The sequence below is a fragment of the Loxodonta africana genome, chromosome 2 (assembly GCF_030014295.1).
Source record: "Loxodonta africana isolate mLoxAfr1 chromosome 2, mLoxAfr1.hap2, whole genome shotgun sequence".
In the NCBI taxonomy this organism is placed as follows: domain Eukaryota; kingdom Metazoa; phylum Chordata; class Mammalia; order Proboscidea; family Elephantidae; genus Loxodonta; species Loxodonta africana.
In genome coordinates, this window is record NC_087343.1 from 70,099,471 (window position 1) to 70,112,576 (window position 13,106).

The 13,106-nt window shown below is 38.7% G+C and overlaps 2 protein-coding genes across 5 annotated transcripts in view; one reads left to right on the forward strand and one right to left on the reverse strand.

Annotated features, from left to right (window-relative positions):
• Nucleotides 1-7,996, reverse strand: part of CENPK (centromere protein K) — a 52,255-nt gene extending 44,259 nt beyond the window's left edge. For all 3 annotated transcript variants that reach the window (XR_010318623.1, XM_064272605.1, XM_003408063.4), the window contains exon 1: nt 7,767-7,996. The gene's annotated coding sequence lies outside the window, so the exon portion shown is untranslated. The remainder of the gene's footprint in view (nt 1-7,766) is intronic.
• The window catches only part of PPWD1 (peptidylprolyl isomerase domain and WD repeat containing 1), a 29,835-nt gene continuing 24,668 nt past the window's right edge, over nt 7,940-13,106 (forward strand). Inside the window, exons 1-3 of one of the 2 annotated variants that reach the window (XM_010588172.3) lie at nt 7,980-8,171; nt 9,228-9,270; nt 12,317-12,419. In XM_010588172.3, coding sequence (XP_010586474.1) covers nt 8,103-8,171; nt 9,228-9,270; nt 12,317-12,419 — 215 coding nt within the window. In that variant the 5' untranslated portion in view covers nt 7,980-8,102. Of the gene's footprint in view, nt 8,172-9,227; nt 9,271-12,316; nt 12,420-13,106 lie in introns of both variants that reach the window. The other variant, XM_003408064.4, reaches the window with a different exon arrangement.

Here is a 13,106-nt window from a genome sequence, read left to right on the forward strand (position 1 = left end):
CTGCAGCCACTTCTGAATGATCTTCAACAAAATTTCACTTGCATGTGATATTAATAATATTGTTCAATAATTTCCACATTCAGTTAGATCATTTTTCTTGGGAATAGGCATAAATATGGATCTCTTCCAGTCAGTTGGCCAGGTAGCTGTCTTCCAAATTTCTTGGCATAGAAGAGTAAGCACTTCCAGTACTTGGATCTATTTGTTGAAACATCTTAATTGGTATTTCATCAATTCCTGGAGCCTTGTTTTTTGCCAGTTCCTTCAGTACAGCTTGGATTTCTTTCTTCAGTACCATCAGTTCCTGATCATATGCTACCTACTGAAATGGTTGGAACATTGACCAATTCTTTTTGGTATAGTGGCTCTGTGTATTCCTTCCATTCCCTTTGATGCTTCCTGCAGCATTCAATAATTTGCCCATAGAATCCTTCAATATTGCAACTTAAGCCTTGAATTTTTTCTTCAGTTCTTTCAGCTTGAGAAATGTTGACTATGTTCTTCTCTTTTGGTTTTCTAACTCCAGGACTTTGCACATTTCATTATAATACACTACTTTGTCTTCTTGAGCTGCCCTTTGAAATCTGTTCAGCTCTTTTACTTCATTTCTTTCGTTCGCTTTAGCTACTCTACATTCAAGAGCAAGTTTCAGAGTCTATTCTGCCACCCAATTTGCTCCTTTTTTTGTTTGTTTGTTTATTTTCCCTAATGACCTTTTGCTTTCTTGATATATGATGTCACTTATGTCATCCCACAACTTGTCTGGTTTTTGGTCATTAGTGTTCAATATGTCAAATCTACTCTTGAGATGGTTCTCTAAATTCAGGCAGGACATACTCAAGGTCATACTTTGGCTATCATAGACTTGTTTTAATTTTCTTCAGCTTCAAATAGACCTTGCATGTTGGTAAATGATGGCCTGTTTTACAGTTGGCCCCTTAGTGGCTTAACACAATAAACTGAGTGGCATAACACAATAAAAACTTATTCTCTCCTAGTTTACTCATTGGAAATACCTTTTTTTCAACAATATTAATGGCGACTATGCACATGGACTTTGCTGGATGGAATGCAAAGGAATCAAATCGACTACATCTGTGGAAAGAGATGGAAGCAGACTGCCACATCCTTCTCCCATGGATAGGCTGGCGGGTTCTAACTGCCAGCCTTGCAGTTAGCAGCCAAGTGCTTAACCACTGTGCCACCAGGCTCCTTAAGAATTCAGTTTAAGACATGCTACATTTGAGGTGTCTCTTAGTGCAGCTAAGAGCCCTGGAGGCGTATTGGTTAAGCACTGGGCTGCTAACCAAGAGGTCAGCAGTTCAAACTCACCAGCTGCTCTGCTGGAGAAGGATGTGGCAGTATGCTTCCATAAAGATTTACAGCCTTGGAAAACCTATGGGGCAGTTCTAGTTCTACTCTGTCCTCTAGGGTTCACTATGAGTTGGAATAAACTCAATGGCAATGAGTAGAGCTCATTGATTAGGCAATTGAATATACATGTTTGGAGTTCAGGGGACAATTTCAGGCTATAGGTATATATTTGAGAGTCATTACCATAAAGATAATATTTAAAGCCCTGAGGCTGGGTGAGATTAGAAAAAGAAAAGTGTACGGATAGAAAAGAGAAGAGTTCCAGATCTAGCGAAGTTAAGGAGATAAGGAAGAACCAGCTAAATAAATTGAGAAGAAGCCCCGCGTGAGGCGAGGGGAAAATCAAAAGGATGGTATATTAAAATCCAAGATAACAAAGCTTTCAAGGGAGAAGAAAGGACCAACTGTATCAAATACTAGAAATATGTCAAGTAAGATGTAAACAAAAAATTAACTTTAGCAATGTGGATGGGACAGACTGTAGCTTCCAAAAATAGTCACAGCAATATTCAAGTTGTCACTCCCTATAAAGTCAGAGTCTATTTACACTTTCCTTGAACCTGGGTGTGATTCTGTGACTGCTTTATGAACAGAATGCAATGAAAGAAGTGATGCCACACAACTTCCTAGGCTAAGCCATAAAGGCAATGGAGCTTACATCTGGCTCTTTCTCAACCCAGCCACCATGCTATGAGGAAGCTCAAGCTAGCCCAAAATGAAGACACCACATAGAGAAGCCCATATGGAAAGGAGATGAGGTTCTCCGACAAAACCTAGCATTAACTGCCAGTCACGCGCAAAAACAGGTTTTCTGATGACTCTGCTTCCAGGCTTTGATTCTTCTAGTCAAGGTTCCAGACACTGTGGAGCACAGACCAGCTGTTCCTGCTATGCCCTGTTTGAATTCCTGAATAACAAAATCCATGAGCACACTGAATGATTGCTTTACACCACCAAGTTTTGGGATAATTTGTCACATTAATTTCATTGAACTAAATACACAGGGCTTTGTTAAGTTTTACAGGAGTAGTTTCAGTAGAAGAGTGGGAGTTAAAGCCTGACTGGAGTGGGTTAAAGAAAGAACAGAAGGCAAGAAATTGGAACTATCCAGTATATAAAATTTTTTCAGGAATTTTTTCTACAAAGGAAAAGAGAGAAATAAGGCAGTAGCTGGAAAGAAATGTGGGGTCAAGAGAGGGATTTGTTTAAAATGTGCAAAAAGACATTTTTATACGATACAGTAAGAGAAAGAAATATTACTGATACAGAAGAGGAAGTGAAGAAGGAAGAATGGGATCTAGTACACAAGTGCACCGCATGCACACTTATCTTGCCTTAAGATAAGTGTATATACAGTTCATCCATTGTAATAGAATAGTCATTCACTTTAACGCAAAGGTGTCATGGGTTGAATTGTGTCCCCCAAAAAGATATGTTGAAGTCCTAACCTCCAGTACCTGTGAATGTGATCTTATCTGGAAATAAGAGGTCGTATTGAAGTAGGGTGGGCCCTAATACAATATGGCTGCTGCCTATTATATAAATGAGCTAAAGATGGCCTCTATATATCGGCCCCAAATTATTTACATCTTCATAGCAAGCTGAGGCCCATTAGATCAAAAAAGCCCATTGGCACCAAGCTCAAATTTGTTCAAATCCAACTGTTTTAAAAATAGCTCAAATAAGCAGATTTTTAGCCACTTAGAGGCTGTCTGCTTTAAAAACATTCAAAACTGCCCCAAACACTTCCTAGCCCTAGTTGACATAAACCCTGGTGGTATTTATAAGGACCCAACAGAAAATGGGTAAAGGATACAAACAAGGAATTTAAAAAATAAATTACAAATAAATATAGAACATATACACATTTAAATACAGAAAAAATACATTCCCAAACTCACTATTATTTATGGAAATAAAAATTAGTGAGAGTTACTTTTCTCTCAAATTGGCAATAATGAAACTTTTGATAATAAACAATACCGACAAGCTATGGAACAAGAGGCACGCACTGTTGGAGAATCAATCTCTTTGTAAGATAATAAGCAACATCTACCAAAATTTTAAATGCATCTCTTTTGACCCAGAAATTCTACTGCTAGGAATTATGCTACAGATAGAAATATTTGCATAAATGTGTACATGTATGCTTACTGCAGCATTATCTATAAGAAATTTTAAGAATATGAACTTTGCAACCAGACTGTCTAGGTTTAAGTCTGGCTTCATTACTTACAAGGATCCCTGATGGTGCAGTGGTTACGTGTTCAGCTGCCAATCAAAAAGTTGGCAGTTCGAACCCTCTAGCTGCTAATGGGAGAAAGATGTGGCAATCTGCTTCCATAAAGATTACAGCCTTGGAAGCCCTATGGGGCAGTTCTACTCTGTTTTATAGGGTCTATTTGGTCACTATGAGTTCGAATTTACTCAACGGCAACAGGTTTTCATTACTTACAAGTTGTGGGACCTTGGGTAAGTCACTAACCCTTTTGAGTCTCAGTTTCCTTATCTGTAAAATGAGAATGGAGTCCCTGACACAAAGGTTAAGTACCTGACTCTTACCCAAAAGGTTGGCAGTTCAAACCCACCTAGAGCCACCTCAGAAGACAGGCCTGGAGAATTGCTTCCAAAAAGGTCATAGCCTTGAAAACCCTATGGAGTACAGTTTTACTCTGCAATACATGGGGTCACCATGAGTTGAAATTGAATTGTCAGCAACTGGTTTTTGGAAAATGAAGATAACAATATTACTTATTCCACAGGGTTGTTAAGATAATTAAATGAGTTAATATATGTAAAGCTCTTAGACCTGTACCTAGCATATAAAGAGTTATAATAGTGTTAGCTGTTAATTTTACTATTAACATTCTCAATGTCAACTAGTAGAAGATTGGTTAAATAGCTTATATCATATTCATAAAAATGTTTCAGCTATAAAATATCTTTCCTGCTATACCCATAAACCAAACGTAAAAAAAAAAAAAAAAAAAACACACAAACCCACTGCCGTCAAGTCAATTCCAACTCATAGCAGCCCTGCAGGACAGAGTAGAACTGCCCCACAGGGCTTCCAAGGCTGTAAATCTTTAAGGAAGCAGACTGCCACATCTTTCTCCTGTGGAGCAGCTGTTGGGTTCAAACCACTGACCTTTCAGTTAGCAGCCAAGTGCTTACCCACTGCACCATTATTAGGGCCCCTCTACTGTACTCATAAAATATAGTTTAAGTTCACAAATCCATAATCACTCATTACAAATTTTAGAGTATCTTAATAAGTTAAATGTTTCTTTTGTAAATATTCTCAAAAATTAAGCACAAATTGATTTTTCCCCACTCTGTAGACTACTGAGCACTAAAATATATTATCAGTATGCAAAAATGTGAAACTGAGTATGTGTGTATGTATATGTGTACATACACACATGTGCATGCACACACATATAAAGAGATTCAACAAACTAGCAGGATTCAAGGTAACACTAGAATACAAATAAATAAAAATGTTTACTAGTTTAATTTGGTCCCTTTCCCACATTCTTAAGCCTGTTTATCTTGAAGAACAAGTCATCCTCTTTAAGTCCCCAGTTGGTACTCCAATTCCCAACCAATCATTTGCTGAAGGATAAGAATATCACCATATTTTTTTTTTATGCCATATAATATTTAAAGATCTAATACCAACTTAGAGAAACTCATACTCTTAATTGGGAAAAGATTAATAAACATGAAATAAAGTAATAGAAAGTACCCATTACGCTGTATTTATTTATTCAACAAATGTCCTTAATGTCTGCTATTTGTCAGACACTGTAGCTGTAACAGTGTATATGAAAAAATTTCATCTTCAAGATGCTTACGTTCTCCCCTACAACAAACAAAACAAAAAAACAGACAACTAAATACATATGATTTCAGGTAGTTAGACATGCTACCCAAAAACCCTATGAAGTGGTAAATTGTAGAACACAGACTGAAAGCGCTTGATAGCACATTTCTTTTTACTGCTGAATAACTCCATTGAATGGATGTACCAGTTTATCCATTCACCTATTGAAGTACATCTTGTTTGCTTCCAAATTTTGGCAATTACGAATTAAAAAAAAAACCCACCAAGTCCATTCTGAGTCAAAGCAACCCTACAGGACAGAGTAGAACTGCTCCATAGGGTTTCCAAGGAGTGGCTGGTGGATTAGAACTGTCAGCCTTTTGGTTAGCAGCTGTAGCTCTTAACCACTATGCCACCGGGATTTCCAATTATGAATAAAGCTGCTCTAAACAGTCCTATGCAGTTTTTTTTGGTAGACGTACCTTTTTTTAACATATTTGGGTAAATACCTAGGAGTGCGATTGCTCAATCATGTTTAGCTTTGTCAGAAACTTCCAGACTGTCTTCCAAAGTGCATTCCCAGCAATAAGAATGTTTCTGTTGCTCCAAATCCTCACCAGCATGTGGTATTATCAGTGTTTTATATTTTAGCTATTCTAATAGGTGTGCAGTGATATCTCACTGTTGTTTTACTTTCTAATTCCATAGTGACATATGAAGAGTCCTTGGGTGATGCAAACAGTTAATCTGCTCAGATGCTAACCAAAAGGTTGGAAATTAGAGTCCACCCAGAGGTGCCTCTGAAGAAGTCCTGCGATCTACTTTCAAAAAATGAGTCACTGAAAACCCTATGGAGCACAGTTCTACTATGACATACATGGAGTCACCATGAGTCAGAACCACACTGACAACAACTAGTAATGACATGACGTTGGACATATTTTCATATGTTTGTCATCTTTGGTAAGTGTCTGTTCTGATCTTTTGCCCATTTTGTAAATGGATTGTTGTTTTCTTATTGTTGAGTTTTTTTGATATAAGTCCTTTATAAGACATGTGGTTTGGACTCTTCTTTTTTACTCATTGAATACAATTGTCAAAATAATCTCCCTAAAACACTGGTTTCAAAAGCATACTCTAAAGCCTTGTGGGTGTGCATTTCAAACCAGATAAATCTCTTTTTAACGTTTTTTTTTTTTTCACTTAGTAATATGCATTTAAGGTTCCTCCATGTCCTCCAGTCTGAAAAAGCTATATATGGTAGGATGCCAACTATATTACACTCTGGAAAAGCAAACCTGTATTTAAAAGAAAAAAAAAAAATAGTTGCCGTCGAGTCAATTCCGACTTACAGCCACCCGGTACGACAGAGTAGAAGTGCCCCATACGGTTTCCAAGAAGCGACTGGTGGATTGAACTGCCAGCCTTTTGGTAAGCAACTGTATCTTGCCATGGCTCTTAACCCCTGCGCCACCAAAGGCAAAACTACATAGAGACTGTAAAAAGATCACTGGTGGCCAGGGGTTCAGAGGGAAGGGAAGAGGGGTGAACAGATGGAGCACCGTGCATTTTTAGCACAGGGAAACTATTCCCTATGACACTGTAATAGTGGACACGTGACATTAAGCATTTGTCAAAATCCAGACTGTACAACACAAAGAATGACCTGTAATGTAAACAACAGATTTTAATTATAACCAGCCAAGCCAACTAGTTGCTGTTGAGTCAATTCCGACTTATAGCGACCCCATGCGTGTCAGAGTAGAACCATGCTTCATAGAATTTTCAAAGGCTGATTTTTCAGAAGTAGATCGCTAGACCTTTCTTCAGAGGTAACTCTGGGTGGACTCAAACCTCCAACCTTTAGGTTAGAAGTCTAGCATGTTAACCATTTGCACCACCCAGGGACTCCTTAGTTAATAATAATGTTATCAATATTATTTCATCAATTATAACAAATGTACCACAGGAATGCAAGATATTAATAACAGAAGAAATAGTGCGCGGGGGGGAGAGAGGTATGTGGGAACTCTGTACTTTCTGTACAATTTGTCTTTAAGCCTAAAACTGCTCTAAAAAATAAGTCTATTTAAAGGGAGAGAGCCGTGAAGTTCTTAAGACCACTAAGAGACGAAAGCCCAGACCAGGATGAATAAGGAAGGGTGAAAGGCCCTTTCGTGGCCTATGATAGGTTAACCTTTGAGCTGCCTGGTTTTCTCTCTGGAAGCAGTAACAAGTACCCGCCACCTTCTTCAGTGAGGGTACGACAATAAAAGAGCTCGGGAGAGAAGGAATATTTAGAAGCACATGACTGCAGGCCCGCAAGTTAGCCAGCCCCTTCAATTCCCCACCCCTCAGTCCTTTTCTACAAACCCGCGGGGTTCTGGAGTTCGAGTTAACGCGGGAGCCTGACAACACCAGGATTCAAGGCTTCGTGAACATTGGGTATCCAGTTCCCCGGCAGTAAGGGACCAAGCTTCGGGGCCGTAATCCCATATACTGTGAGCTGCCTGCCCCAAGCTGCAGGTTTCAACAGTTACCGTACTCTTCCCCGCCCATCTCTTACCGTGACAGAGCCACCGACTCCAGGTCTCCTCAGCCGTGGAGGGTCAGCGTTGCCAGGCCCAGAGCTTGTGCGCGCGCTGCTTCCTGATTGGATCTGCTGCTGCTGCTCCAGCCAATCCCGAAGCTCGCTGGGCCGCTTACGAAAAGGCTGCGCCGCCGCTTTGAGGTTGGTAACGGAACTGCGAGTGTCGCGCGTATTCTGACAACTCGGACAACATGGCGGAGGAAGGTGGTGGTGATTTACAGCTGAAAAGAAGACGGCGCCGGGACCCCGAGGAACCGGAAAAAACGGAACTCAGCGGAAGAGAGCTGCAAGTGGCGGTGGCCCAAGAGAACGATGAGGAGAACGAAGAGCGCTGGGTTGGGCCTTTACCTGTGGAAGCAACACTGGCCAAGAAAAGGAAAGGTAGCTGCAGAGATAGACCTTGGGCAAGTTGGAATGCTGAGGCCTCTGAGTGGTAGAGTTCTAGCCACACCCGAAAAGGGATGTGATTTTGGGGTTTTGTGCCCTCAGAATAGAGGGCTCGCCTTCTTACTTCTGGCCACTCGGTACTTGAACGTTCTTTCGAAATACATACGAAAATAAGACATAGTCCCTGTTCTTAAGAAACAATCTGTTTAATTAAAGGCAGTGTCATATATTCATATATAATGTCTTTCCGAAAATATATACAGTATTCGGAAAATTCTGTAGTGTATGTGCATTTTATACGCACTGTATAGTTTATATAGTGATTTGGACTTGGTACAGCGACTTTCCGATAACGTGTAACGCTTACTGATCACTGATTTTTTAAAATAATAAGTGCTAATACGAACATTTGCCTGTACAGCCCCCCCCATCCGAAAGTAGAGCATTCCTCTGAAACTTTTAGTAAGCCGAAATGGCATAAAGCAAAGAAGCAGTTATCCTTAATTTAATGGGAAAAGTTTTTGAGTGTTTCCAGACCCCCAAAAATAACCTACCAAATCATAGCAAATAACGCGTAAAACCTAAAATAACACTAACGTATAAAAAACGTATAGTAAAGCGGAAATCCTGGTGCTACTACGGCTGCTAACCAAAGGGTCGACAGTTCGAATCCGCCAGCCGCACCTTGGAAACTCTACGGGGCAGTTTTACTGTCCTGTAGGGCCGCTATGAGTCGGAATCGACTAGACGGCACTGGGTTTGGGTTTTATAGTAAAAGCAGGAGTGGTGAATATAGTCCCTGGGAAAGGAGCTTGGCAACGCCACTCTTGCTGTGCCGGTGCACATTGCCTCTTGAACGCTGGCTGCAAAACAAATACTACATACTGTTGCCGTTTCTCCTAAAAGCAAAAACTCTCTTTGAATTTCTTTTGGTTCGCAAAAACATGTAGGTTTTTCGTAAAAGTAAAGTGGCGTAAAGCAAACTTTCAAAAAGGGAGAAATATCTGTACTTAACTATGTGCTTGACAGCCCCGTACTTAATCCCAATAGCAGCCATATGAATCTGGAATTTCCAACCCGGTATCCTGGTGGCGTAGTGGTGAAGTGCTACGGCGCTAACCAAAGGGTCGGCAGTTCGAATCCGCCAGGTGCTTCTTGGAAACTCTATGGGGCAGTTCTACTCTGTCTTATAAGGTCGCTATGAGTCAGAATCGACTCGACGGCACTGGGTTTGGTTTGGTTTGGTTTCTATTGCAGGTTAGAAAGAGTACTGACCTTCTCTCCCTAAGGCTTTAGTATGGAGTCTGACTCAGGAGTGGTGTTAAAAGTGTTGGGGGCATAAGAAAGGTGGTACCTATTTAAAACTGTAAGGGGTGGATAGAGATGATTTCAACCCCAGCGCTTCCACTAATGGGTTTTCTGACCTGGGGAAAGTTACTTTAATTTTCCCGGATCACAGGCTTGTTCATCTAAAACCCAAGGTCTGTGATTCTCAAACCATATTTATGAGCTACCATTTTGCCACTAAAGTGAATTCTGACAAACTTTGATCAAATAAAAGGTGGGGAAAAGAATAGATTAAACTGTGTTGTGTTCCATGTATTTCTGTGAAATGTTTAAGACCGTTAAAATATGATCTTTCCGAACTTAAATCTTACTTTATCACTCTCCCCTGCTTAAAACTCTTATTGCTTTCAAAATTAAACTCCAAACTCCTAACATGGCTTACAAATCTGTTTATGATCTGATCTCTCCTACCTCCCCAGCCACATCTTCCATTTCTTTCTTTCCTCCTTACTCTGTGCTCCAGCCATACTAAACCACTTGAGAATAAGCCATGTTCTTTTTCTCCTGTGATGCTTGCCCAAGTATCATGTGTCTCAGCCTGGAATAATTTTCCTCATCCTTTTCACGGGGCTACCTTTTGTTCAACCTTTAGTGCTCCGCTCGCCTGTCACCCCTGGGAAGCCTGTGACTTCTCCAGTCTAGCCTGGGCTTCTAAGGCACCTTCTTGTAGCTCCAGAGTAATATTTATCACACTGAATTTATAAATGGCCCCCATATTTTATCTAAATTTTGGCGAAGCAACTTTTTTTGAACATTGTACATTAACACCCTTGAAGTACATTTTTTTACTGCCAGGTGTTCCTGTTAAATCTTTTTTTTTTTTTAATTAAAAATTTTTTATTTCTTCATTGCAGTTGCCAGTTTATAATTGTATATTTATCCATGTGATTGTCCAATTAATGTTTCTCTTCATTTCTAAGACTAAGCACCATAAAGGCAAGAAACATGCCTGTTTTTCTCCAGTACTTGATATAGTTCTTTGCGTATAGCAGGTGTTTAGCAAGTATTTTTTGAGTGAATAAATATTAACGTTTATGCTCTTACTTATTGCACTTGAGTATTTTTGCATGTCCTTATTTTATGGAACTGAATGAGAAAAAATTGAAAAAATCAAAGGTCAAAGTGCTGATATTAATGTTAAGAGACAAAGATTTCTTAAATTTAATATAATTGAGAGAAAGATGGAAATCATTAAGTGTGCAAATATCCTTAATCAGATGCTCATTGGATCTAAGCCAGTCAATAGTATATTCAGTTTGAAGAAAAACTTGAAATTAAAAAAAATGCATGAAATGTTAGAAAAATATCATTAACCCGCAAAAGTGTAGGGGGTTAATATTTTTAGCTTTCTAGAAACAGAGCCATCCTCTTCACCATGAACTTTGGACATTGGGTTTTTTAATACATATTCAGAAAGACATTATATATGAATATATGGCACTGCCTTTAATTGAACTGATTGTTTCCTAAGGATGGGGACTATCTTATTTTCCTTGATGTCATGTCCTATTTTGTTCTCATTAAATATTTGTTCAGTAAGTAAAGCAACAAACAGCAAAAGGAATATGTATCAGGCAGGATTAAATTTAGCTGCATGTTACTGAAAAAGCCAAAATGATAATAGGCTTTAAAAAGATAGAGGTATGCTTCTCTCACATGAAAAAAGAAGTCCCAGAGTAGGTAGACCAGGATTGATAAGGAGGCTCCAAAGTCAGCAGGCTCCAGACTCCTTCTAGATTTCTGTCCTGACATCAGTAGGGTATGACCTTCATCTTCATTGTCCTGAGTGGTTATTAGAATTACAGAGATCATACCCCAATTCCAAGGTGTAGGACTGAGGAAGAGAAAAGGGGTGTACTTTCTTTTTAAGGAGACTTCCTGGCTGTCACACAGCACCTCCACTTTTATTTCATTGGCCTGAACTTAGGCAAATGGTCACACCTAACTTCAGGAGAGGGTAAGAAAGGTCATCTTATAGTTGGAGATTAATATACATACCCTTGTAAATGCGGAGGTTCTGTTACTAAAAATGAGGGGAAAAGTAGTTTGTAAGAGACAAGTCTTTTTTAGAACAGTTATGAAAAACTATGAAACAGCTCATCGTGTTTAATTTATAGGCATATTTGGCCATGGTTAGATGATTTGGTACACATACAGTGTCATTTTTTGCCAGTAAAATTGTTCATAGCTCATATAATAGAATCAATATTTCTTGGTGGTACTCAGATTGCCCCTGGAAAAAAATTTGAGAAGTACTCAACTTGATAATCTCTAGGATTTTCTCTGCTCTAAAAATCTAAGCATTCCATTGTGTTTAAAAGTTTCAAATCCAGGATTAATAACTTCTAAGAGGATCAATGCCTTAAAGATAAACTGAGATATGTTATAGACGACTACTGATCTCATTAATTATTTAGATTAACACTAATAATTGGATTTACATGATTAGAAAGATTTTCATGAAACATCTTTAAGATTTTTTTTTTCCTACTTTAACCAGACCTTCATAGTAAGCCAGATCCACTTAGTTCTGGGGACAAGGTAAGCATCTGTATAACACATGAGAACCTGTCATGACTGACTAAATAATGGTGGTATTCAGTACTCTGGAATAACAAAAGTTACAATTGACATAGCAGACATAATACTTTTCATCATTACATGTAAATTGAGAACAATTAAAATCTAGACGAAAATACAAAATAGACTTTAGGATATTGTAAATAAAGAAAATACCAGCTAGTATTTAGCTGCATTTATCTTAAAAATTAATTTTTTACTTTTTTCCTAAGTTCTAGAGTTTGAAAGAGTCTATCTTGACAATCTCCCTAGTGCATCCATGTATGAGCGCAGTTACATGCATAGAGATGTTATTACCCATGTGGTGTGCACCAAGTAAGTCTATCTTACCTTTTTAATTTTTTCCTGAGCTGTTTACTTTTTTAATGCTTCAATTTTGAGGTGGATTTATAGAAATCACTTTAGGACATTATGGAATTCTGTTTAATTCCACAGGCTGTGTGATAGTTTAAGTTTAAAAAGGCCTATATGTTCTTCCTACCTACATCACACAAAAAATATATTCTATACGACAGAGCCCCCTAGTTTGTGTGTACGTCCTTTGGAGATAAATGCCAAGAGTGGGACTAACCAGGTAGTGTCTGAGCTTCTCAGGAGAAGAGTGTACATTAGTTAAGATGGGAATAATTGATACCTGGCCTCACTGGCACTAACAGGAAAATGGTGGGATCTAAAACATTCTGAAGATGTCAGCTGACTTTCAAAAAAGCAAAATTAGGGATTGGGAGAAGGGTAGTAATAGTAATACTCTGTTTGTTGAAAGCATAGTATGTCCAGGTGGTGAAGGTTTTTCATAAATTATCTCATTTTTTTGAACAACCTTGTGAGGTAATATATGATCTTTATTTTATAGATGAGGAAACTGGGATTTAAAATGGTTAAATGGCTGATAAGGCTGAAGAAAAGACAAGGGCTGAATTCTAAAGGGCTTTCTATTCCTTATATGGGTTTTGAACTTTAACCTGTGAGCAGGAGAGTAACATCAGATTTATTTTTTTAAAG